This window comes from Lytechinus pictus, chromosome 17 (genome assembly GCF_037042905.1).
Source record: "Lytechinus pictus isolate F3 Inbred chromosome 17, Lp3.0, whole genome shotgun sequence".
NCBI lineage: Eukaryota > Metazoa > Echinodermata > Echinoidea > Temnopleuroida > Toxopneustidae > Lytechinus > Lytechinus pictus.
In genome coordinates this window covers 11,306,766-11,330,323 of record NC_087261.1, presented here as the reverse complement: position 1 = coordinate 11,330,323, position 23,558 = coordinate 11,306,766, and the positions used below count along the sequence as shown (strand labels likewise).

Below are 23,558 nucleotides of genomic sequence, written 5' to 3'. Positions count from 1 at the left end.
CAAGTTGCATTGTTTAAAACTATATGATTCCGTCAAGTTGCATTGTTTAAAACTATATGATTCAGTCAAGTTGCATTGTTAAAAACTATATGATTCAGTCAAGTTGCATTGTTTAAAACTATATGATTCAGTCAAGTTGCATTGTTAAAAACTATATGATTCAGTCAAGTTGCATTGTTTAAAACTTTATGATTCAGTCAAGTTGCATTGTTTAAAACTACTGTATATGATTCAGTCAATTTGCATTGTTTAAAAGTATATGATTCAGTCAAGTTGCATTGTTTAAAACTATATGATTCAGTCAAGTTGCATTGTTTAAAACTATATGATTCAGTCAAGTTGCATTGTTTAAAACTATATGATTCCGTCAAGTTGCATTGTTTAAAACTATATGATTCAGTCAAGTTGCATTGTTTAAAACTATATGATTCCGTCAAGTTGCATTGTTTAAAACTATATGATTCAGTCAAGTTGCATTGTTAAAAACTATATGATTCAGTCAAGTTGCATTGTTTAAAACTATATGATTCAGTCAAGTTGCATTGTTAAAAACTATATGATTCAGTCAAGTTGCATTGTTTAAAACTTTATGATTCAGTCAAGTTGCATTGTTTAAAACTACTGTATATGATTCAGTCAAGTTGCATTGTTTAAAACTATATGATTCAGTCAAGTTGCATTGTTTAAAACTATATGATTCAGTCAAGTTGCATTGTTAAAAACTATATGATTCAGTCAAGTTGCATTGTTTAAAACTTTATGATTCAGTCAAGTTGCATTGTTTAAAACTACTGTATATGATTCAGTCAAGTTGCATTGTTTAAAACTATATGATTCAGTCAAGTTGCATTGTTTAAAACTATATGATTCAGTCAAGTTGCATTGTTTAAAACTATATGATTCAGTCAAGTTGGTCCCTATTGTCAAATCTGTAAAAAGTGAAATATTGTATAATTCAAACAATAAAAAACAAAAGAAATAGTGAGTGACGGACATCATTGACTGTCTCATTTGCATGTCACTGAGTTGTGCATGTCATTGTTTTGTGAAAAATAAGTGAAACTTTAAAGTGTCATAACTTTCTTATTTTATATCCGATTTTGATGAAATATTCAGCATTATGCTAGTCTGATTTTTTCTCTATTTATTAAAATCAACATTTTTTCTAGGGTGGACTTGACCTTTAAATATTAACCCAAACTTTAGAACTGAATTGTACGTTATATATAGTTAAGGGTATGTCTTCAGAGAACAAAATGAAATATCAATTATTGCAGGAGGTGTACCCCAAACATTCAACACCATACAGTATCTTAAAGGGATGGTCCGAGCTGAAAATATTTATATCTTAACTCATAGAGTAGAATTCACTGAGCAAAATGCCGAAAATGTCATCAAAATCGGATAACAAATAATAAAGTTATTGAAGTTTAAAGTTTGGCAATATTTTGTGAAAACAGTCATCATGAATATTCATTAGGTGGGCTGATGATGTCACATCTCCACTTTCAGTTTTCTTACGTTATTTCATAAAATCATGTTTTTTTTATTATTTCATACTTGTGTGAATAATATGTCCCCTTTATAATGAAATAAGTTGCAGCAATAAATATCCAATGCACTAAATCAGTTGTCAATCCAATTTTTCTAGTTCTTGGAGGAAAAAATTTGAATAAACCTAATTTAATTTAATAAAATACAAAAGAACAAGCGGAGATGTGATATCATCAGCCCACCTAATGAATATTCATGACGACTGTTTTCACAAAATATTGCTAAACTTTAAAATTCAATAACTTTGTTAATTGTTATCCGATTTTGATGAAACTTTCGACATTTTGCTCAGTGAATTCTATTCTATTTATTAAGCTATAAATACTTTCAGCCTGGACCATCCCTTTAAATGAAAATGATAGTGATCATTACCTTTCCATACTGCTCCAAACTGCCCTTGACCAAGCTTGGTATCGAGTTTGAGAGAAGAACGAGGGAGCTCCCAAATCTGATGGCCAAGGGTCCGTGTGTTGGGGGTCTGTTTGGGGCAAGGTTTGATGAGCTTTGAGCAAAGACCACCCGGTTGACCTGTGGTGTACAAATGACAAGAATTGAATTGAAGTTTGCTTCTTTGGTGATAATTCATGGAATCTACAAAGTTGATGTCTAAGAGTCAATGTGTTGTTCTCCTGTTTGGGGAAAGGTACATAAAACAAAGACCATCTGGTTGACCTGTTATACAAAAAAAATACTACAACAAGGAAATGCTCTGAGGTATTCAACTTCCTATAAAAAGTCAGTCCCTTTTATCCATGTCCATTTGCAAAAATCCTCAGCATCTTTTCCTTCCTAATTTCTCCATATGTTTGATACAGGAGGATTAGAAGGAAAAGATGCTGAGTGGGATTCCTGGGTCCCATCTCACAACCAGTTGAGATTGATTCAATCAACGTCAACTATATGGAATTCCATCATTGTCATAATTTTTCCTACAGGAAATGTGGACAAATGTCAATTGGTAAACAAAGAGGAGCATTGTCAAGACAATGATGGATGTATGAGTTCATATCATACATGTATCTAGAAAACATTTCGAACGAAAATGCATCTTAAAAATTGACATTGCTGGCTTTCCATAGTTGTGGTTGATCGGATCAATCACTATTCTCTGTAAGACGGGCCCCTGGTGAAAGAAAAAGCCAAAGGCTTCGCTCTGTCTTCAAGAAATATACCTGAATATGATAGGTTTGTTTACGTGGTAAATTCTTTAATGAAGGAAGTTTTACGACCAAAGTTCATTTCAAAACAAGATGACTGAGACAAGAATGTGCCTGATAGACTGGAGATGCTTGATTTGAGTCTCAAGAAAGCTCCCAGTAGGCAGCTTGTCAAACTTGCATCTTTCCTTCAGTCTAGTCCCAATTGTTTTATCAATGGTGACTGTGATGATTTGTAATGAATAGCTGCTTGCAGAACTCTTGTATGCTTTTCACACTGAACTTTTTTTCCTTAACCCCGGGAAATTGGTGGGGCTAAAGGGGAGGGGGGCCTTAGCCCCACCAATTTCCTGCGGTTAAGCTTAGCCCACTTCGTTTTCACACAACGTTTTAGCAAAGTGGGCTAGCATGGTACATGTAAATAGTACGGTACTACATCTATCTGGCCCTGCAAAAAAGCACGGTTAGCCGGCTTATTGTGGTGCTAGCACCATAATTGCGGTGCTAAGAGATGCAGTGTGAAACGAAACTGGGCTGAGGAAAAGTGGGGCTAAACATTAGCCAATCAAAGAAGTCAAAATTGCACGTTAATCGCGCTCTGTATGGTAAAATCATCAATATTCATGAGCTGTGTGATAGTCCGGGGTTAAGGCGCTAACCCCGGCTAAGCAAATAGTATGGGTTAAGAAAGACAGTGTGAATAAAAAAAAAGATAGTATGGGGTTAAGGATAGTCTGGGGTTAAGGATAGTATGGGGTTAAGGAAATACAGTGTGAAAAGCATATTGCAGAAAAGACGTGTGTCGTGGCACGGACGTTTGACAAGGTGCCTTATGTAGTGCTCCTCCTAATTCATAGAAGTGAACTACAATATAAAGAAAACTGCATTCCTTGAAGCACTAACACGAATGAACTACAAACTGAAAACCAGTCTTTCCACATCTATGAAGAACAATGGATCTACTCACTTGAATGAAACTTGACGACATCAACCACGGTCATGAATTTCCTCTGGGGATTAATAAAGAAGAGTTCGCTGCCATCTTTAGTCTTATCTATCCTGTAGTTCTTAATTGTCGGTGGGCGACCGTTGTCCGTCTCTCTCACTGTGAGTGCATATGTACCTGACAATTTCAATAAAAACAACACAATATTGTTCATTAAGATGTGTTTAGCCCGATGCTTTCTTTCAGTACAGCAGTAGAGGATAGATGTGTGGAAGACTTGCTATCTATTTAATAGCATAATAGACTTGATTGAAAAATATGTCATGTGCACTTGATTTATTTTCTTCATGGAAAAAAATTGTAACGTAAATGCGAGAGATGCCAGAATTTTCCAATCAACCACAAAATAAACACAATTTGATATACTGAACCTTCAACAATTCAAGTGGAACGCCTCTGGCAGTCTCGCCTGCATTATGCAATTCGATATAGCAGCAGTGGTTCCTTTGAAAAACAGCTAATGAATAATTATTCACACAAGAAAACACTAATTATGTCCATTGACCCAAAATGACCTTTGACGATGATCATGTGACCTAAGACATGTGCAAAACAATCATTCATACTTGTTTACCCTTACATGTATGTCGATGTTTCATGAGCAAGTACCATAAACTTCCTAAGTTATAATGCCAATTCAACACATACTCCCAACATGGCCAGAGTTCATTGACCTTGAAATGACCTTTGATCTTGGCCATATTACTGAAACACACACAGGGTATTCAGGGATACATTGCTGCTCTTATATCCAAGTTTCATGAACTAAATCCACAGACTTTTAAAGTTATGATGACAATTCCTCAAATACATATACCCCTAACATTACCAAAGTTTGCTGATCCTAAATGACATTTGACCTTGATCATGTGACCTGAATCCAGCACAGGATGTTCAAGGATACTTGATTGCTCTTATGTCCAAGTTTCATGAACTAGATCCATAAACTTCTAAAGTTATGACAATTCCTCAAATAACCCCAACATGGCCAAAGTTTGTTGACCCTAAGTGACCTTTGACCTTAATCATGTGACGTGAAACTCAGGCAGGATGTTCAGTAATACTTCATTACCCTTATGTCCAAGTTTCATGAACTAGGTCCATATACTTTCTAAGTTATGATGACATTTCAAAAACTTAACCAAGGTTAAGATTTCAATGTTGACGACGCCGCCGTCGCCGTCGGAAAAGCGGCGCCTATAGTCTCGCTCTGCTATGCAGGCGAGACAATATCTCTATTTTATTTCTGCTTTTATCAGACCAACAGGATGAACTTCCCCTTTAAAACATAACTAACTTAGATTCATAAATTTCTTTGTCAAATTTCCTTTTGAATGTAGATTCTTGTTTATTTAAATAGTTCTGATACTCACCTGGTCTTGTTTCACTTTCTCTAACGAGGAAGGTTCCTTTCGGTAGATTGTCAGCTTGTAATCTTATGATGGCTTCACTCCGTGTACACGAACCAAAGAACCAACTGAGATGGAGAAAGAGAGACAGACAGAAAGAGAGGTAGCCAGACAGACAGGCAGAAAGATAGAAAGACAGATGGAGAGAGACAGGAAATAAGTTGAGAAAATGGGGACACATGAGAGCAGACATTCATTATCAAAAACCTAAAAATATAAATACATGATTAATACCTTCTTCACATTTCCACTACGGTGGTCATATGGTGAGTCGAAAACAGCCGTTCTAACATTTTTGTACCAGTTACATGTACGTAAAGGTGGTTTGTATAAAAATGAATAAATCAGCTGTTTTCGACCCGCCGTACGGACGCAGTTGGAGAAATGTGACTGAGGAATTACACACTACATCAGTACATGTACAGTGGTGCTCAAAGTTAGCGAACCCCATCAGAAAATGAGTTCAAGATCTGCCATGTTTTAGATATTCAATTTTTGAAGGCAGGTGATCAAATACTGGAGACAACATTCAATAAAGTTTGTTTCTCTGGGCTCGGCAAACATAGTAGTAATTGTTGTCTTCATTCAACACTCGGCATGAAGGAGAAAATTTTGTGGCGGGGTTCACAATTTTTGAGCACAACTTTACATCATAAAAATATATGAGCAACCCACTTCATTATATGTTAGCCCTGGCCTTGTGTACACTATTAAAGGACAAGTCCACCCCAACAAATTTGATTTAAATAAAAAGAGAAAAATCCAACGAGCATAACACTAAAAATTTCATCAAAATCGGATGTAAAATAAGAAAGTTATGACATTTTAAAATTTTGTTTATTATTCGCAAAACAGTTATATGTACATGTACATCCTGTCCGGTATTCAAATGAGGAGACTGATGACGTCATCCACTCACTATTTCTTTTGTATTTTATTATATAAAATATAAAATATTCTAATTTTCTCCTCAATGTCATGTTTGACAACGATTAATTCCTCTTGAACATGTGGAATTAGCAATGTTTAATACTATATGGTTCAGTCAAGTTGGTCCAAATTGTCAAATCTGTAAAAAATATTGTATAATTCAAACAATAAAAAACAAAAGAAATTGTGAGTGAGGGACATCATCAACTGTCTCATTTGCATGTCGCCGAGTTGTGCATATCACTGTTTTGTGAAAAATAAACAAAACTTTAAAATGTCATAACTCTCTTATTTTACATCCGATTTTGATGAAATTTTCAGTGTTATGCTTGTTGGATTTTTCTCTTTTTATTTAAATCCACTTTTTGTTGGGGTGGACTTGTCCTTTAAAGGGCCTTTTCACACATGAATCTTGAATCATCAAATTTGTTGATGATTGCAATTCGTCTTTAGAATCATGAAACCTTTCACACGCTTACTCGAAAACTGTGATTTGAATTTGAATTCCCGAGTGAAGGTGGTATGTGTCATTGGTGACTTGTCAATCAAAGTACTGCATCGATTCGATGAGTGCATGACAATTTTACTACATCTATCTATGGAAGTGCTTGAAAGGACACGTAAGCTCCACCCCAAAAAGATGTTTTGGAAGTCAAGCCTTTCACACGTAAAATTTGTACCACATTTGAGTGAAACTTAACTAGAATTCACCTCCCGTGTAGAATTTGAATTCGTGATTGTGATTGGCGTTTGTGATTCTAGTTTGGTTTCACTCACTGTGCTAAAAATTTGTCATCAGCCTATTTTTCACTGGAATCATCATTCAAATTACGATTCTTTTTTACCGTGTGAAAGGGCAGAAAGAATGAACTTCTTTTCAATTCATATTACAGGTGGAAATAAGATCATCGATAATTTGATTAAACTATATTTCTCATCAATTTCAGGTTGACTAAAGTTGAATACAAACATTTGCTCCATGAAATTTCCTCAAAATAGTTGTTTGATCCCCGAGTACAATCAGACTGAGTGAGCCATGAAAAACATAAACATCACTCCATTGGAGAGCAAAGTCCAAACAGACATTAACAAGTTGGCCTGCATGTAGCCATGTATATCCGAAAAATTGCAGCTAGCTCTAAAAACTGGTAGTGATATAATAAAAGGGAATGTAAGCAGTCAATGAATGCTACTAGATTAAAAGTAGATTTACAGATTTTCAATAAAGATTGTTTCTCTGGGCTCACCGAACATTTACACCGAACGATTTACAGATTTTCTACAGCAATTTTCACCACAGTTCATACATCAACCCTGCCACAACCTAAAGTGATTTGTTTGTGATCTGATTTCAGAAATATATCAGAATAGCTCAAATTTTCATACAAAAAAAATATAGATCCCTTGTTTGAATTTGAAAATGTGTGCAAACCTCTGTGTAGAGTCATTGCAGAGAATGAAGTATCTACATTTAATACAATAACATGACTAGGCTGTGAAGAGTAAACTCAATGGCCCGTATTCTGAAGTCATGTTTAACTTTAGACCATGGTCTAACTCTGTGCTGAAATTATGGGGAGCCAAAAATAAAAAAATTCTGTTTATATTGGATATTTCTTATGTTTACTATTTTGTTTCCTTTTGCTTTCAAAATGAAGAAAAATGCTTTGTATCATTCCCAGGCAATTATGAACAATTTGGGTGTCATATGAGTTAATAAATTGAATGTGTAATGTAAGGGATTTGTGCCCCAATTGGCTCTCTATAGTTAAACCACAACTTTAAACCAGGGTTTAATTTAAACCCAAGTTCAGAATACGGGCCAATAGGTCTACAGCAATTCTCTTCTCACCAGGACCCCATTGCATTAAAAGTTTAATGGTAACTTTGCCATCCAATGGTAACTTCCCTGAAATCCTTTATTCTGATTGGCTAACTAGCATTGTTACCATGGTACATGTAGTTACCACTGGATGGTAAAGGTAAATAGTAAATTTCACACAACGGGGCCCTGAACCCTAAAAGATATTCATATTTTTCATAGATCTACAATGTTATGTATATTGCTAGTCTGCACACATTTCTATATCCAAGACCATGAAATTTTAATTCATAAAGATTTATGGTCTCCTAGGGCCCGTAACAAAAATCTTAGCAATGATCACAGAACATTTTCAAAAGATTGATTGCAATGACAATATATACAATCAATCATGCATATAAAAGTATCAAACATAATAATAATAATTTCTATAAAACTTTTTTTTTTTACACAACCCTGGATAAAACTAAAATGCTGAACTTGAAAGCGCCAGTGGGAGAGAACACCCATGGGCACCTGAAAAGCAGTACACTGCTGAGATGCAGGAGCTACAGTACATACAGACCTGCCAACCTCTGGGAATGAAAAACTGTATTCTGTGATAAAAAAAACTGTATTTTTCCCAAAAAAAGTGTATTTCATAATAAAATGCTTGGCGCACTCGCTCATCGCGGCGCTCAAGCTGCATGCAAGCTAAAATGCGCACTGCTCTTGCAGATGAAAAAAAAAACATTAAAACATGTGTATATCTTGACCCTGGTTTGAACAAAATGATTGAAAAAAAAAACAAGTTACCTGAAATTACATTGATCTAATAACCATATTTGTGCACGTTTTATGAAATAGAGACATATAGAGATTATTTTTCTCAATAAATTACGACTTAGTTATAAAAAAAAATATATATATATATATATATATATATTTTTTTTTTTTTTTACAAAAAACATATTTTTCAAAGAAAAAACGTACTGCCGTATTTTGGTTGGAAAAACGTACTAAATACGGCTAAAACGTACTGGTTGGCTGGTCTGTACATATGTAGCAAGCAATGCACAGCATTAATTTAAATATTCCATTTCTTATACAAATGATCAAGTTTCAAAGGCCATGTCACGGTTTAATGAAAGCAGTACTCCAGTGTATGATCTACATACCAAAAGAAGGAAGGAAGGAAAAAGAAATTGAGGAGCAGGTCCTACACATCCTGCTTCAAATGTAATACAAGTGAATTTCATTGCAATTTGTTTTTACATGTAAGTTTACCTAAATGTTAAAATGAGTACTTAATATAAGCCATAAAAAAATAAAGACATCGTTAAAAAAAACTATTGTATAGAAGAGGAGGGGGTTTTAGAAAGATACTGCAACTGCAGTACTGCACATATGCATGAGCCAGCATTTTTTTCTTAAATGAAGTTCTTCAACCGGAACTCGCCCTAATAGTGACTTCAGAATACATGTAACCATCATACGCTATATATGTACTCAAAAGAACCATGTTTCTTTGTATATTTTATGGTTAAGTGAATATAATGAATGAACTACATGTATGCCAGACAGCTGGTAGACTTCATAATTAACAAACCCAACATGTATATAAATGATTTGATAGCAAATCATTGGTACAGTACAGGATACCCTGAATAGCATCTAGAATGGATACATGTCATAAATAACTAAAATGTGTACCAGTGTACAGTATCAGGAAACATTGCTAGTATAAATCTGCATTTTATAAACAGAGTACAGATTCAATCTTTTATATTATTATATAGATCTAAATTGTTATCAATACAGCTGAAAATTCCTGGGGGGGGGGGGGCACTCAACTATACATGTATTGCTGTACACATGAGCGACCATAGGTTTTACACCCCCCCCCCCCACAAATTTTATCCACTGGTCAGTTTTCTCCTGCATACCCTTTTCAAGTATTTTTGCAAGCATTTTTGACAATTTTGTCCCCTTAACATGTACATGTATAACACTTTTAAAAATATACAGGTTTTACCCTACAACCATACCATTTTTGCCCGATTTTGGCCTATATGACACCTTTCTAGGCGTTTTTTGGGGGGTCCCGCATGTGTACAGTGCATAAAGTGAAGTGCCGCTCCCCCCGGCATACAGTGTAAATCATTTAGGGGCCTACCAAAGAAACCGGATTATTGCTGCGGTTAAAGAATGAATTGTAGCTATGTCAGGAGAGATCACTTGATGTCAATGGCCCGTATTCTGAAGTCGGGTTTAAATCAAACTCAGGTTTAAAGTTGTGGTTTAAGTATGGGAAGCCAAAAGTATCAAATTTTTTATTAAGTTGTACGTTTCTTATGTTTACTGTGCTCTTTCCTGATTCACCAATGGTGAAGACAATCATCTATTTATACTTCCTAGATAATTATGAATGATTTAAGAGCCAAATGAGCTGAAATATGATATCTCTAGTGTTAGTCATTTATTTAAAAATTGGCCATCCATACTTAAACCACAACTTTAAACCTGAGTTTAACTTAAACCCGACTTCAGAATACGGGCCAATGGCATCAAAAGTAAAGATAACCAAATACTCTTGTGCAATATAACACATTAGAGCAGCTACAGTACACGTACTTTTATTCGCATGATTAAAAATCCCTTTCTTTCAGTATAAAACACAGACAGGATGTGCAAACATCAGTCCTAGAATTATCACTTCTGCGTGGCTGTGTGTACTTTCATTTTGCTATTGACACAAAAGAATTCACTGGAAATATGCAAAGTTTCCACTTTTGGTCCGAAAGTTTGAGGGCACTTGAGAATCATGACCGGGAGTTTCAGACAAACAATAAATAAATAAGATTGAAATCAAAACAGTCAATATTTTTTTTGGGGATCCTTTTTTTGATGTAAGTGCTGGGTATATCATATAGAGTAGTCATTCACATGCAATGTTCAGTTCACAACAAAGATTTTGTTCCCAACTACCATACTACTATTTTAAAAAATAAATTCAGAGTTTTTGGACTACCAGAATGAATGCCTACATATGTAGGGTCACTCCCCCCCCCCCCCAAAAAAAAAAACCCAGAGTATTTTAGGTAATTTGCAATACTTTTTTTAATTACATCATTGATAAAACTAAATACATCTTCCCCACAAAAATAATACCAAGAAACCACCATTGAATTTTAAATGTGTTTTTTTTTAACCCATCATTTTAGAATTTGTGCATGTTTTTGCAACAAATTTGGGTCAAATGTGAGGTATAACTTACATTATCTAAAAAGTGCACTTTTCCTAGAATGGTCTTAAGTACTTTCAACAAATGTTTTTTTTTAATAATGAATATCCCCATGAAGTGAAAAAAAAATATGGGGGAGAGGATATGAAAATCTGAAAATCCCAATATGGAATAGAAAAAAAGTTTACTATAAGTCCCTTTTAAAATGAAGAAACAATCGTGATTGCTGGAATGTCAGAGGCAAACTTATTCTCATATTCCATCAATCCCTGTTGTAATATGCATAAAAAATATAGGATAATACACTGTTACATGCATATTTCCTTCTGTTCCCAGTGGTATAAAGTTCACTTCCTCTTTCCAAAATGAACTCCTGCACGACTTATCAGTATTCAGCATTGAACTACACTAAATACACAATGAAATGGAAAAGTTTCCAGGATGTTATACCATCCAATTTGTGTAAACCACATGGCTTTTAATTTGGATTTAATTGCACTCAATTTGGAGGACATGGCTTTTGAAGTGAAAACAATGACAATCCATGCATGTATGTAAATTTTGAAAAACATTAATTGCCATTGTTTCAAAAAGAAAGTCCATAAATGAAATTGGTGATTCGGTACAGTGCAACTTCAAGGCTTATTCCTACATGTACATGTACATTTTAGGGGTTTATTTCCAATTTGTGTAAACCACATGGCTTTTAATTTGGATTTAATTGCACTCAATTTGGAGGACATGGCTTTTGAAGTGAAAACAATGACAATCCATGCATGTATGTAAATTTTGAGAAACATTAATTGCCACTGTTTCAAAAAGAAAGTCCACAATGAAATTGGTGATTCGGTACAGCGCAACTTCAAGGTTTATTCCTGGGCAGGTCCAAGCTATTGTCCCCTCTGAAGCCAAAATTAAATCTTTGCTTGAATCTAACATATCGTATGTAATTTTAAAGCTTATACTCTGAAGTTTTTTGCCCTATATTTTTTTTCTTCTGAAAACGTAAAGTTAATGAATGCCAAGGTCAAGATTCCAAGAAATCATTAATTAGCGTGACGTACGGGACATCATATTTTTCGATCTGCAGATAATGCAAATTATATATTTGAAAATATTTCTGTGGGGACTTGTACTGCTAAGTTAATGCAAACATTTGAGAAAAAAAATTATTTTGAAAATTAATTAAGTTAATTATCTGGTGTCCAACAGGCAGTGTCCCGTACGTCACAATTTAGCATATGGTTTTTTAGATTCTAATTAAGGAAAAGTTGAATAGTTTTCTTCACACTTTGGAGAGTTCTAATTTATATTATTATACATCCAAAAATTAAAGTGAATTTACTGAATCAATTGCATGCTTAATTATATCAGCTAATTAAGCTTTGTGACCTACGGCACAAATGTGTGACGTACGGGACACACCATACTTTATACATAGGATTTCTATGTAATTCTAATTAGGGTTATTTTTCAATTAGGAGCAAAGATAAAGTTACTTGAGATAAATGATATTATTTCAGTGGTTGAATATTGGTAAAAGGCTGATAATAAAATAATGATTTGTTAAATAACGAGGGTGCATATATTTAGCATGCTTGTATTAACATATGTTATAAATTAAAATATATCATAATTATAAGGTCATAAAGTTTTTTGTGTGTTTTGTTTAATCATATACTATAATAGAAATATATATCAATCATAATAATCCATGTAAAACTTACTTACTTCGGTTTACATCCAGTTAATTGTAAGTTTTGATGAAATTTCACTTTCCCCATTTGTTTAACACATGGAATTATTTGCAAGACATCTTTCATAATATTCATAAGGTCGTAAGTGTTTGCTATGTTTTGTGTCAGTGTATGCTATTAAAGAAATATATTCAATCATGATAATCCATGTAAAACTTAACTTACTTTGGTTTACATCAAGTTAATTATAAATTTTGATGAAATTTCACTTTCCCCATTCGTTTTACACATGAACAAATGTCCCGTACGTCACAGCGCAGATGTTTATATTTTGAGCTATTACATAATAACAACAATGAGTTTTATCATTTCATTCATGGCTAATGAAACTTGATAAGATACAAGATGAAAACATGATAATGAGAGATTTCCAGCTTATTCCAATTCACAGAGTTTTAATAACAAACTTTTTTTTTTTTTAAATCAGCTTTTGTCTGGTCCCGTACGTTACAGCGCATATTAATTAAAATATTACATCGTTAATGGAATTGTAGATCACTCATTTTTTTACTGAATAAAGAGGGCACAACTGGCCTTCCAAAATCCATAAAAGATTCTCTGTTGTGCATTTATTTTTAATGTTACACAACTTTAAAGTCTCTATATTTAATAAAATGTCCCGTACGTCACAAGTCAAATAGCTTGGACCTGCCCTCCTACACATTTACATTTTAAGAGTTTACATGACTGTATTACCAATTCGTCTAATATCATTTGGTCTACCATCATATCGTCCACTATCCACATGGTCTAATTGCCAATTTGTCCACTCACCATTTCGTCTAATAACCAGTTGGTCCAATGGCCATTTAGTCCATATACCATTTGGTCTACTCTAATTGGACTAAGTGTTCATTGTGCAAAATGAATAAAAATGAAATGAATATTAGACCAACTGGTTATGAGACGAAATGGTCATAGACGACATGGTGATTAGACAAAGTGATGATTGGACCAAATGGTTATTGGACGAAATGGTTGTTAGACGAAATATTGATAAACAGGGTGGCATTAGACTAAATGAAAGTAGACCATGTGGTGAGTGGACGAGTTGGCAGTAGACGAATTGACAGTTTTTAAGTACGCAGGAATCTTTTGGTGGTTAATCCCGACATGTCACCACTATAAATGATGGGTACTACATGTACATACATGTATACAGGCACATGATAGCAAGTACACTGTGCTAATTAGGGACTGATCCAGGATTTTCCAAAAGGGGAGGCACGTTATCCAAGGAATAATTTGACAAGCAAAAAAAGAAGAAAAAAAAAGGTTTTAACCAAAAATTAAGGACATTTCATCCACAAAAAAGTTTGACAAGCAAAAAAAAAAAGTGTGACACATTATTAACCAAACTACAAGGCATATCATACCAATTAGCAACAACAAAAAAGTAAAATAGCAAGCAAAGTAAAAGAGGTTAATGGTCACCACTGTAGAAGAGAAATTGCTTTGGAAAAGATGGTTGTCTCAAAGCATTCCATTTTGCAAATATTAGGAGCAATTTTGGCTGTCTTGAGGGCGGAATCGCCCATCGCCCTCATGTATTGCCTACTGTTTAAAGCTAAACCAAAGTAGTCTACAGCAAAAAATGACTTCATTAGGCATGTCTTTGAAATCAAGCTTAACTGTCAGCATATCGTAGATTTACGTCTAGTAAATTCGCGTAATCCTAACTTTGTGAAATCATGAAATCTAATCTGAAAGCAAGCACACTGAAGTTCACCAACGAAAACACAGTCAGGATTATCAACATGTTGAAAATGACCCTACATGTACATGCGGAAAGAACGTCATGCATAGCATACATGTACATATCTTGCTAAATTTCTCAGAATTTCCACATTTTCTCCAAGAATAATTTGGCACATATTTTTAATTATGTAATGTCTATACAGGTATGTTTATTCTATTAGAACGTGATATGAGATTGTTACAAAAACTGGAAATCATCTCTTATCTTTATAATATCTGATCATTACCCTCTCTAAATTGGCAATACAATGAAGATACTTACTCTTCAACCTCTAATGAGTTGACTGGTGCAACATAATTGCATGGGATGTAGCCTTGGACATTAGTCCTAGTTGAGGAAGCTACCCACCAATCACCACTGGAGAGAGAAAGATAGACAGAGAGAGAGAGAAAGAGAGGGGGGGGGGAGAAAGAGAGAGAATGATGACTGTGATCATTGAATTCATTGATTTTTTATTAATATCAGCTTTGGAAACCTGCAAATGTTTAGTGACAGATAGAGTATCTTGAATGGTTGATTTGCTTTTGATCATTCATTGATCTGTTGCTTGATTGATTGATTGATTAATTGGTGATTTAACATTGATTGATGGTCGATTGATTGACTGATTGATTCATTCAATATTTTCATTCACTGGTTTATTGATTGATTGATTAACTGATTGGTTGATTGATTGATTCATTCACTCACTCATTAATTGATTCATTAATTGATTGATTCATCGATTGATATTCTTATTCTTCCATAAGTTGTTGATTTGAAAGTTCAATGAATTTATTGATTTATTAATTTTTTTATCTTATCGGTTCATTCATTTACTTCATATTTTATATTTGTTAATTGATTGAATGATTGATTGGTCCATCCATCCATTCATTCATCCATTTATCCAGTCATTCATTTTTTCATTTTTTTATTGATTATTAAATAATAATAAAAAAAATAATAACAACGAGTTTACCCAGGGTAGCCACTTCAGCCACTGTTCTTCCATCGGACCCTGCTATTATCATTATCCCCGGCTTTAGCTCGGCTACTTATAGGCGCTCAAGCATTCAAGGAATTTCTTCTATCAAGTACCCATTCGCCTCCCCTGGGTTGAGTGTAGCACAATATACGTAAATTTCTTGCTGAAGGAAAACACCCCATGGATAAGAATCGAACCCACGTTCCTCATATTGAAAGACGAGAGTCACATACACTAGTGCCCCAATTTGATTGATTCATTGATTCATTCAATAAGTTCATTGGTTCATTGAAGGGTTGATTTATGTTCAATTCATTGGTTCACTGATACATCTGCAAATGAAGCCCTGTACTGTGTGCTTTAATACTGCTTAATGATACAAAAATATAAACATTACATCATAGACATTAATTATAATTATAACAATCAATCTTTGAGTGTGAAAGTGAAAATACTTCTGAAGGACTTTGAGTCTTCATCAAGGGGGAAATGAGCAATAGGAAACACATAAGAGATGAGTGCATCTAGTACTATGAATGCGACCAATTATCTGTAATGGTCATTACTGTGATATCACATGCTGTATAAAGTAATGGGTTTTAATGAGTGTAGTGTGTTTAATGAGGCTACTAAAGAGGGGGTGATTAAGTTTAACGACAAAATCAATTATCGCAGGTGTATGCATGTTCAAATACTATTAAAAAGTGGTTTAGATAATAAATGTACTGTCAATTACCATGTTGAATCATCAATCGATTAATATGATACACTGTACATGTACATGTAGCATGTAGGTAATTTTAAACAAGCAAACCTCCAGCATACATGTACCTGTGTCTATTGTACAGAAAAACACAAACAAATCAAGAGAATATCATTCTTTAATACAGAAAGAGAAGAAAATTTATGAGTGTTTATTGTTTTGTATGAGATATGTTATTGTTTTGTATATAAGATATTTGTAGATGACACATGTATCATCTACATCATTTTGATTTTGTTGACAAAGTAGTAGACTCCTGTACAATATTAGATACACATCAATGTCAAAGAAGGATTTCGAATTGTAATGAATAATATTTACAGTACTACAAATTTATTGGAAATTCGAGGTAAAATGAATGCCAATAATTAGACTATTTGCTTCAGGGCAGAAAGTGATGCGACATGTCTATTATTTTCTTGGCTCCATTATAAAACCTGTTTATGTGAGCCTTCATTTTTCATAAAATTTGAAGCAAAGCCACTTTGGGAAATCCAAAAGGCCTAAAAACTAAAAAGTATGCGAAAATTTCATGGAGTTTACTTACGATTGGTCGAATACTTTAAGCACTTCTCCTTTCTGAAACGATAAGTCACCTTCGTTTCTTCCTTGAAATGAATAGAGAGCGATGTAACTTAACTCTGGGGGCCTCCATGGAACAGCTGTTGATATATAGATTCAATGGAAAACAATTTCAAAGTGTGTGCCTCAATCAAGCTGAAGAGAAATATCCAGTATTGTTTTGATAACCGACATGTAATAATCTTATTTTCTTCTAAATGACAAACTTTATAACCAAACAGAGTTGCCCTCAAATTTAGCATAAAAAAGGAACAACAGAGAAAATTATACAATGCCAGGTTGGGGGTGGTGTGATGATAATTACCTGTACTTTTACATTTTGCTCACTTCCATTGAAGAGTGGATACCATGCATGACCAAAAAACAGGTAAAAAGGATCTCTTTTTCAAGATAGGGCACCATACGTACTTAACGTAATAAGGGTGTAAAAAACACTACAATAATGAAAGAAGGGTATATATTTCGCTAGGAAAACTACATGTTTACGGTCAAATTTGCGAGGGTATAAAAAGACTAAAATACTTTAAACTAAAAGTACTTTTTGCCCCAACACTACAGGTACATGTACGTGTCTAGGGTCTGATTTGAGAGAGGTGTGTGGGGTATTAACCAATGAAAGTATTAAAGGTAATGCAGACGTCCGTGACATAACAATTAAGATATCGTTGTACTTGTTTAGGGGGTCAACTCAGGGAATACTTGTCATGGGTACCGTTTCCAATACGTTGCTAAGGGATGCATTTTCAGAACATGGAAAATACATGGTTAAGGTGCTTTTCGAAACCCCATGGTCATGCAAGGCATCCACTCGTCAATGGAAGGAAGTGCCCCCCCCCCCCCCCCGGACAGTGCAGTGTATGTTGCACCACATTGAAATAGCCGAATAATTTATATGTATCGTTACAAATCTACTGAAACAAATCAAACATGATAAACAAAAAACATATTTAATTTTGGTAGAAATGATCTGATATCATTTTATTCTTTGTTTGGCTGGATACAGTAGGTATTAAGAACTGCCCTTGACACTTTCAAAGCATTTTCTGTGGACCAAGACAATTACAATGTACATAAATAATTCTTTACCTGAAAACAATGGAGAAAGAAATGTTAAAAGACTAATATGTAAACATCTATGTAGCTACTGCAGGAAATTTACACTCAATACATGTACAACCCCCCCCCCCTCCCCCACTCACACACACACATCACATTTTGGTTTGGAATAGCCAATTCAATAAAAAAAGGAAGGTCTTAATTAGTCGATTTGACATTTTCCGAACCTAGAAATGTTCTTTCCGATGAAGTTTTTTTCTTGATTCATGTTCCTATGGGGTCCTAGAACAAATTCAGCTTGGTTGCCCAAAGTTGCCGTTTGGGCAATTTTGCTAATTTGCATAAATCCAAAATGGCCGCCACATGCCGTCTTAAAAACCTACGTTTTGAACCACTTGCCCCAAAATGACGAAGAATAACTCCTTTTAGGGGTTTAGAGTTGTGTAGAATCCATTTCTGTTATTATTTTTGTAATATAAGGTCATCTTCATGTCAAATCCAAGATGGCCGCCATCAGATGCCATCTTGAAAAAATAAATTTGAACCCTTTGCCCCAGAATTATGAGTAATACATTTGTTTCGGGGTTTTGGGGAGGGTAGAATCTATTTCTGCTATCTATTTTGCAATTTAATGTCATCTTCAGGTCAAATCCAAGATGGCCGCCAGATGACGCCATCTTTGAATATTAACTTTTGAACCCTTTGCCACAGAATCATGAATAATAACTCTGTTCGTGAGTCATTTGGTATGTTGATTCAATTTATGCTGTGATTTTGCATAAAGGAAAATTTTCAGATCAAATCCAAGATGGCCGCCAAACGCCATCTTGAAATAATACATTCCGAGGCTTTTACGTGTAAGAGCTAATGTAAAGGGATATCAGTAAGAATACTCATTTGTTTTGTTAATTCCCAAGTCTTAGGTCAAGGTGGAGTCACATCTGAGATGTCAGATTTCGGCATTAACTGCTCACCTTAGAATGAACCCTCTTTAGGTTTGGACTATGATCCATTTCGCGTATATTTTTAGTTGTTTAATGTCCATCCATACTTTTGTACTGAAGAGGCTTTTAGAGTCTTATTTGAATTTAAAAGTATTTTCTCCATATTTTTCCGAAATCAATGTGTCAGATGATTGGTAGGCATCAGTTCGTCTTAAAAGACGATGGTGTAGTGCTAGGTCTTACATTTTCAAGAATGGCTTTAAGTGGCAGTCTCTAGAGCAAATTTGTGCAGATGAGGGAGAATGACGCTGAGACAGGTTTAGATGGAGATGCTGTCCTAGCCTTCCTCCTAGGTCTATGGTCTGCCAATTTAGCATTCCGATTATTTCCTGACGTCTTGACCCCTGTACTTAGTAGCTCTTCATAGAATGGTGACTATCATATACATCTTCATAAGTGTTAGTGTCTATGCCGGCAAGTTTTATGTCACGTTTGCAGGTGTAGCTGGGATGAGGCCAATCACACAGCTCACCTTACCTGGGCGAATCGCTTCTGGGATTCGCCAATGTTTCATGCGGCGAACATGCCCCAACCACTTGAGGCGCCTTTGACTAGAGAGCGAGAATAAAGTGAGGATGCCAGCACGTACGCTGAAGGCCTCTGAATTTTTTTTTACTTTGTCCTGCCATTCAATGTGCATGATACGTCCGAGGCAGCTGACATGAAAGGTGTTTAGCCGCTTTTCTTGGTCGGCGTACGTTTTCCGGGACTTACTTCCGTACAGGAGCTTTGCCATGACTGTGGTGGATTTTCCTATTCTGGTGCTTATCTCATTGTCCCAGGGGAAAGAAGCTAGAGACAGATAGTCGATCCAAGGTAGGTGAAGAGTCCTCCACACCAGACGAGTGCATGATGTTGATAGAGATATCTGGAGGACAGTCAGTGTCTTGAGTCGATCAGGATTTCTGTCTCACAGGCTGATGGGTGATCCAAACTCCTTACATGCACAGGACAGGCGGCTGTATGACTATTTCTTGTACTCCCGCTTCTTGAGAGGCAAGGGCGACATCGTTTCCGTACAACATCTTACGAATGAGAACCATCCTGACCATTGTTTTGGCACGCAGTCGGTCTCTGGTACGGATATAGAAGCCTTCTGTGAATTCGCCAAATGCATACTGGTGAAGCATGGAGAAGAAGATCCCAAAGAGTGTCAGGGCCAGGCGCAGCCTTGCTTCACGCCACTGCTCACAGGAACTGAGTGAAGTTACCAGATGTTCCAGCGTTGTAGCAAACTGTTGTCATGGAATGATACGACCATGGAACAGTCTTGGGGGAGCCTATCTTCTGCAGGAGGCTAAATAGTGCACTCCTGCTGACCAAGTCAATGGCTCTTGTCAGGACGAAAAGTCCGATGATTATAAAGGAAGGTAATAAGTTAACTAATTATCTGAAAAATCACTTTTTAATTCAAATAACACTTCGAAGTCCTTTCACTAGAAAAGTATAGTTGGACGTAAAAAATGATATGGACTCCCGAAATAGATCATAGCCCGAACCTTGAATTGTTTCAATCTAAAGTGAGCGCTTAATGACGAAATCTATCAACCTTCTGACCATCTTAGACATGACTTAACTTCGAACTAAAGATGGAGTGATTAAAAGAAATGAACCATTTTACTGCAATCCTCTTAAATGAGCTCTTACACATAATAGCAACCTCTTCAGGAAAGCGTGTACGCTTTTAGGGAGAGTACTTCTTTACGGTTCAATAGTCTCGGGAAGTATTTTTTTAATATTGCGTTTAGCGGCCATCTTGAACATGTTGGATTTGATCTGAAGATGATCCAATATTGCAAAATTATTAACAAGAATGGAATCAACATACCAAATAACTCACGAAAAGAGGTATTATTCATGATTCTGGGACAAAGGAATCATAAGTTAATTTTTCAAAATGGCATCATCTGGCGGCCATCTTGGATTTGACATGAAGATGACATTATATTGCAAAATAGATAGCAGAAAGAGATTCTACACATCCCAAAACCCATAAACAGAGGTATTACTCGTCATTCTGGGGCAAGGGGATCAAAAGTCAATTTTTCAAGATGGCATCTGGCGGCCATCTTGGATTTGACCTGAAGATGGCCTTATATTGCAAAAAATTATGATAGAAATCGGTTCTACACACCCCTAAACCCCTAAAAAGAGCCATTACTCATAATTTTGGGGAAAGGGGTTCAAAAGTTAGGTTTTCAAGATGGCATCTGGCGGCCATTTTGGATTTATGCAAATTAGCAAAATTGCCCAAACGGCAACTTTGGGCAACCAATCTGAATTTGTTCTATGACCCCATAGGAACACGAATCAAGAAAAAAACTTCATCGGAAAGAACATTTTTAGGTTGGTGTATTGAGCCTATGGGACTGTCAAATCGACTAAATTGTAAATCTACTGGAACAATGTACATGTTATGTATGATGGTTCATTTTGGGAGCCTGAAGTGCATGTACTCTGAGTCAATGATTAATATTTTAGATGGGCTTTTACCCGCCAATTTTGATATGATCCCATTTTCATGACATATGCAGCTACATACATGTATGGTATGATCTGAAAAAAAAATCAATGGACTATGGAACGATATGTGCTTTGTAAATATTTGTTCAGCACTTTGGGTCATTGATAAATGTCTGATCATGTTAAATATATGCATTTTATATACATGCAGGACTTTGAATTTTACATGGCATTATTCTTTTTATCTCGTTTATCTCCTTCTTTGAAAAACAAGAGAGAAATCAGTGGAACATAGGATGTACATGTAGAGACAGACAGACAGGGATTACATGAACCATATTAGGCTAACCATAGTACAGTGGATATTCCAAATGACTTCCCTATAAAGTGAATTACCTTTAAACACTCAGACTTAGCTGCTACATTAACCCAAATTAATTCCTTTTTCTGGAATTCACATTGAAAACAAGCTCACAATCAGGAAAAAAAAATTAACAGGGGCTCATGGCAATTTCGTCTCCAAAACGCACAAAACAGCCCTGAAAATTGAAAGAGAGACCCCCGAAAATTCCCCCTTCACTACAGTGTTAAAACTTTTAAAACTAATGTTGCAGATTTTAGGCAATCGAATGTGAAAAGTAGCCCCCGAAAATAATTTTTTTTTTGCCTGCTCAATGCTCACCATCATCACTTTTTACTTCCCAATAAATTAAACTTTCCATCATTTGGAAGTTACTATTAAAGGTTCCCCCACCCCACACACGACCAAAAAAGTGGTAGGTATGTGCCGAGGCCGAGACAAAAAACGGGGCTTGGGAGCGGGCTTATTGTAAAAGGAGGGTCCTCGGAACGGGCCGCCTGCGTGTGAGTGCGTATACATCCCTATGCAACGGGCATAAGTGCATGCAGCTAGCCCGGCAGCACGGGCGCCGGGTGCGCTCGCGCAGAGTCGATGGTCGGACAGCTACAGCGCTCTCACCAAAATTGCAGCTCATTGTACATGTAGCGGATCAATGTGGCCGGAACAGCGTAAGGAAAAATATGCTAAGCTTTGGAACAGATTTCTTTCTACTTTTTTCTTGATGAAGAAGAAAATGCTATGATTTGGAGCGGCTTTCTTTGTTTTTTCTCAATAAGATAAAAATGCTTTGCCTTAAAACAGAAATTTGAAGGTAAAAATGGGGGTCCCCTCCAAGGCACATACCCACCACGTGCGAGTGCCCCCCCCAAAAAAAAAAAAAAATTAAAAATAATATTCCAGCTCGTCCAAAGAACTAACAGATATTTCACACTGATATTTCACATTTCAAACAAGAAAAATAACTTGAAACTTACGAGGAGGCTGGTCAGCTGATGATTTCTGAGGCGAATGTGTCGCAACATTTTGAGTTCTTTTTGCTTTAGGCTGTGTTGTGTTAGACGAATCTGTATTATTTGAACCTCCTAACCCGAACAATTTTCTTAGAGCATTGCCCATCTCGAGTCTTTGTAGTAATTGACGGAATCAGAGAAGTCACTTTACTTTCAAAAATCCCTTTTCAAGGCAAAAGTCATCTGGACAACTGGACAGCATCAATTGTTTGTTAATACCCCTTCTGGTTGTAAAAATTTATTTGAGGTCAAAGGTCATCTCTTCATCAGTACGAGCCGTGTCATGGTTACATGGTTCTAGGAGAAGCCACTAGGAGACTGGATAACAGCATCTGCAAGAGAGAAAGCAAATGCATTAAAAATGATCAATTTGTATTTTCATGAAGAAAGACAACAGATGTATTCAGACCGCCTCAATCATCAGAGTACCTGTAATAAAAGAACTTGTTCAGACCTCAAAATACCATTTCCAACATTCACACCGACCAAAAGTTTTCAAAGTTACATTGTAGGAGAACACGCAGTATAGTCTGATTAGCAGGCAAGGGGCATGATTCAAAATCATTAGGTCAGCAGCTGTAAATGTACGACGCCTGCGTCCAACTACTCGCGGGGCTGATAAAATACTCGTTATAATTTGCTTTCACACTGCCAAAATACCTGGTAAATCCCTGCGATTTAGCAGATTTTCTTTCGGGAATATTGCAAGAAATTTGCTTTCACACTGCCAGAAAA

General features: G+C 35.6%; 1 protein-coding gene across 1 annotated transcript in view; it reads right to left on the bottom strand.

The window, feature by feature from the left end:
* The window catches only part of LOC129280308 (tyrosine-protein kinase SRK2-like), a 37,934-nt gene extending 14,778 nt beyond the window's left edge, over window positions 1-23,156 (bottom strand). The window contains exons 1-6 of the mRNA XM_064111826.1: window positions 22,788-23,156; window positions 16,895-17,009; window positions 14,879-14,974; window positions 5,091-5,194; window positions 3,679-3,834; window positions 1,927-2,082 (exon numbers count right to left, since the gene is read on the bottom strand). Coding sequence (XP_063967896.1) covers window positions 1,927-2,082; window positions 3,679-3,834; window positions 5,091-5,194; window positions 14,879-14,974; window positions 16,895-17,009; window positions 22,788-22,929 — 769 coding nt within the window. The 5' untranslated portion in view covers window positions 22,930-23,156. The remainder of the gene's footprint in view (window positions 1-1,926; window positions 2,083-3,678; window positions 3,835-5,090; window positions 5,195-14,878; window positions 14,975-16,894; window positions 17,010-22,787) is intronic.
* Between the last annotated feature and the right edge of the window lie 402 nt (window positions 23,157-23,558).